At 48.0% G+C, this 356-nt stretch overlaps 2 protein-coding genes across 3 annotated transcripts in view; both read left to right on the top strand.

The window, feature by feature from the left end:
- The window catches only part of LOC107700320 (myozenin-2-like), a 9,873-nt gene extending 9,655 nt beyond the window's left edge, over positions 1-218 (top strand). Inside the window, exon 7 of the mRNA XM_016501945.1 lies at positions 9-218. Coding sequence (XP_016357431.1) covers positions 9-134 — 126 coding nt within the window. The 3' untranslated portion in view covers positions 135-218. The remainder of the gene's footprint in view (positions 1-8) is intronic.
- Positions 1-356, top strand: part of LOC107700319 (synaptopodin-2-like) — a 21,898-nt gene that overhangs the window by 19,104 nt on the left and 2,438 nt on the right. The gene's annotated exons all lie outside the window — the stretch shown is intronic.

The following is a 356-nucleotide window of genomic DNA, read 5'->3' as shown; positions in this document are numbered from 1 at the left end:
AGCTCCAGGATCCTACAGCCAAGCGACCCACTTTCAACAGGACTGCCCAGGGGTGGATCTCCGATGGCATGCCTCTCATTTTACCCACTGTCTCTCTGGAGCCTTTTGAGATCCCTGAGTCTGACGATCTGTAACACCGATTCAAGCCCTTCTTCTTACCCAATCCTGATGAGCCTGAGTGTGGTATAGGGTGTGTGTGTAGACGTGTAAAAGCAATGCGCCCCGTGAAGCTGTGGTTTACAGTGAATTTATAACAGCTAAGGGGCGTTGTTAGGTACGAGTTATAATATAAACCCCCTTAGCTGTTATAAATTCACTGTAAACCACGGCTTCACGGGGCGCATTGCTTTTATAAA

This window comes from Sinocyclocheilus anshuiensis, unplaced genomic scaffold, assembly GCF_001515605.1.
Source record: "Sinocyclocheilus anshuiensis isolate Anshui unplaced genomic scaffold, SAMN03320099.WGS_v1.1 scaffold326, whole genome shotgun sequence".
NCBI classification, from domain to species: domain Eukaryota; kingdom Metazoa; phylum Chordata; class Actinopteri; order Cypriniformes; family Cyprinidae; genus Sinocyclocheilus; species Sinocyclocheilus anshuiensis.
Note: the sequence above shows the minus strand (reverse complement) of the source record. Positions and strands in the feature narration are given on the sequence as shown.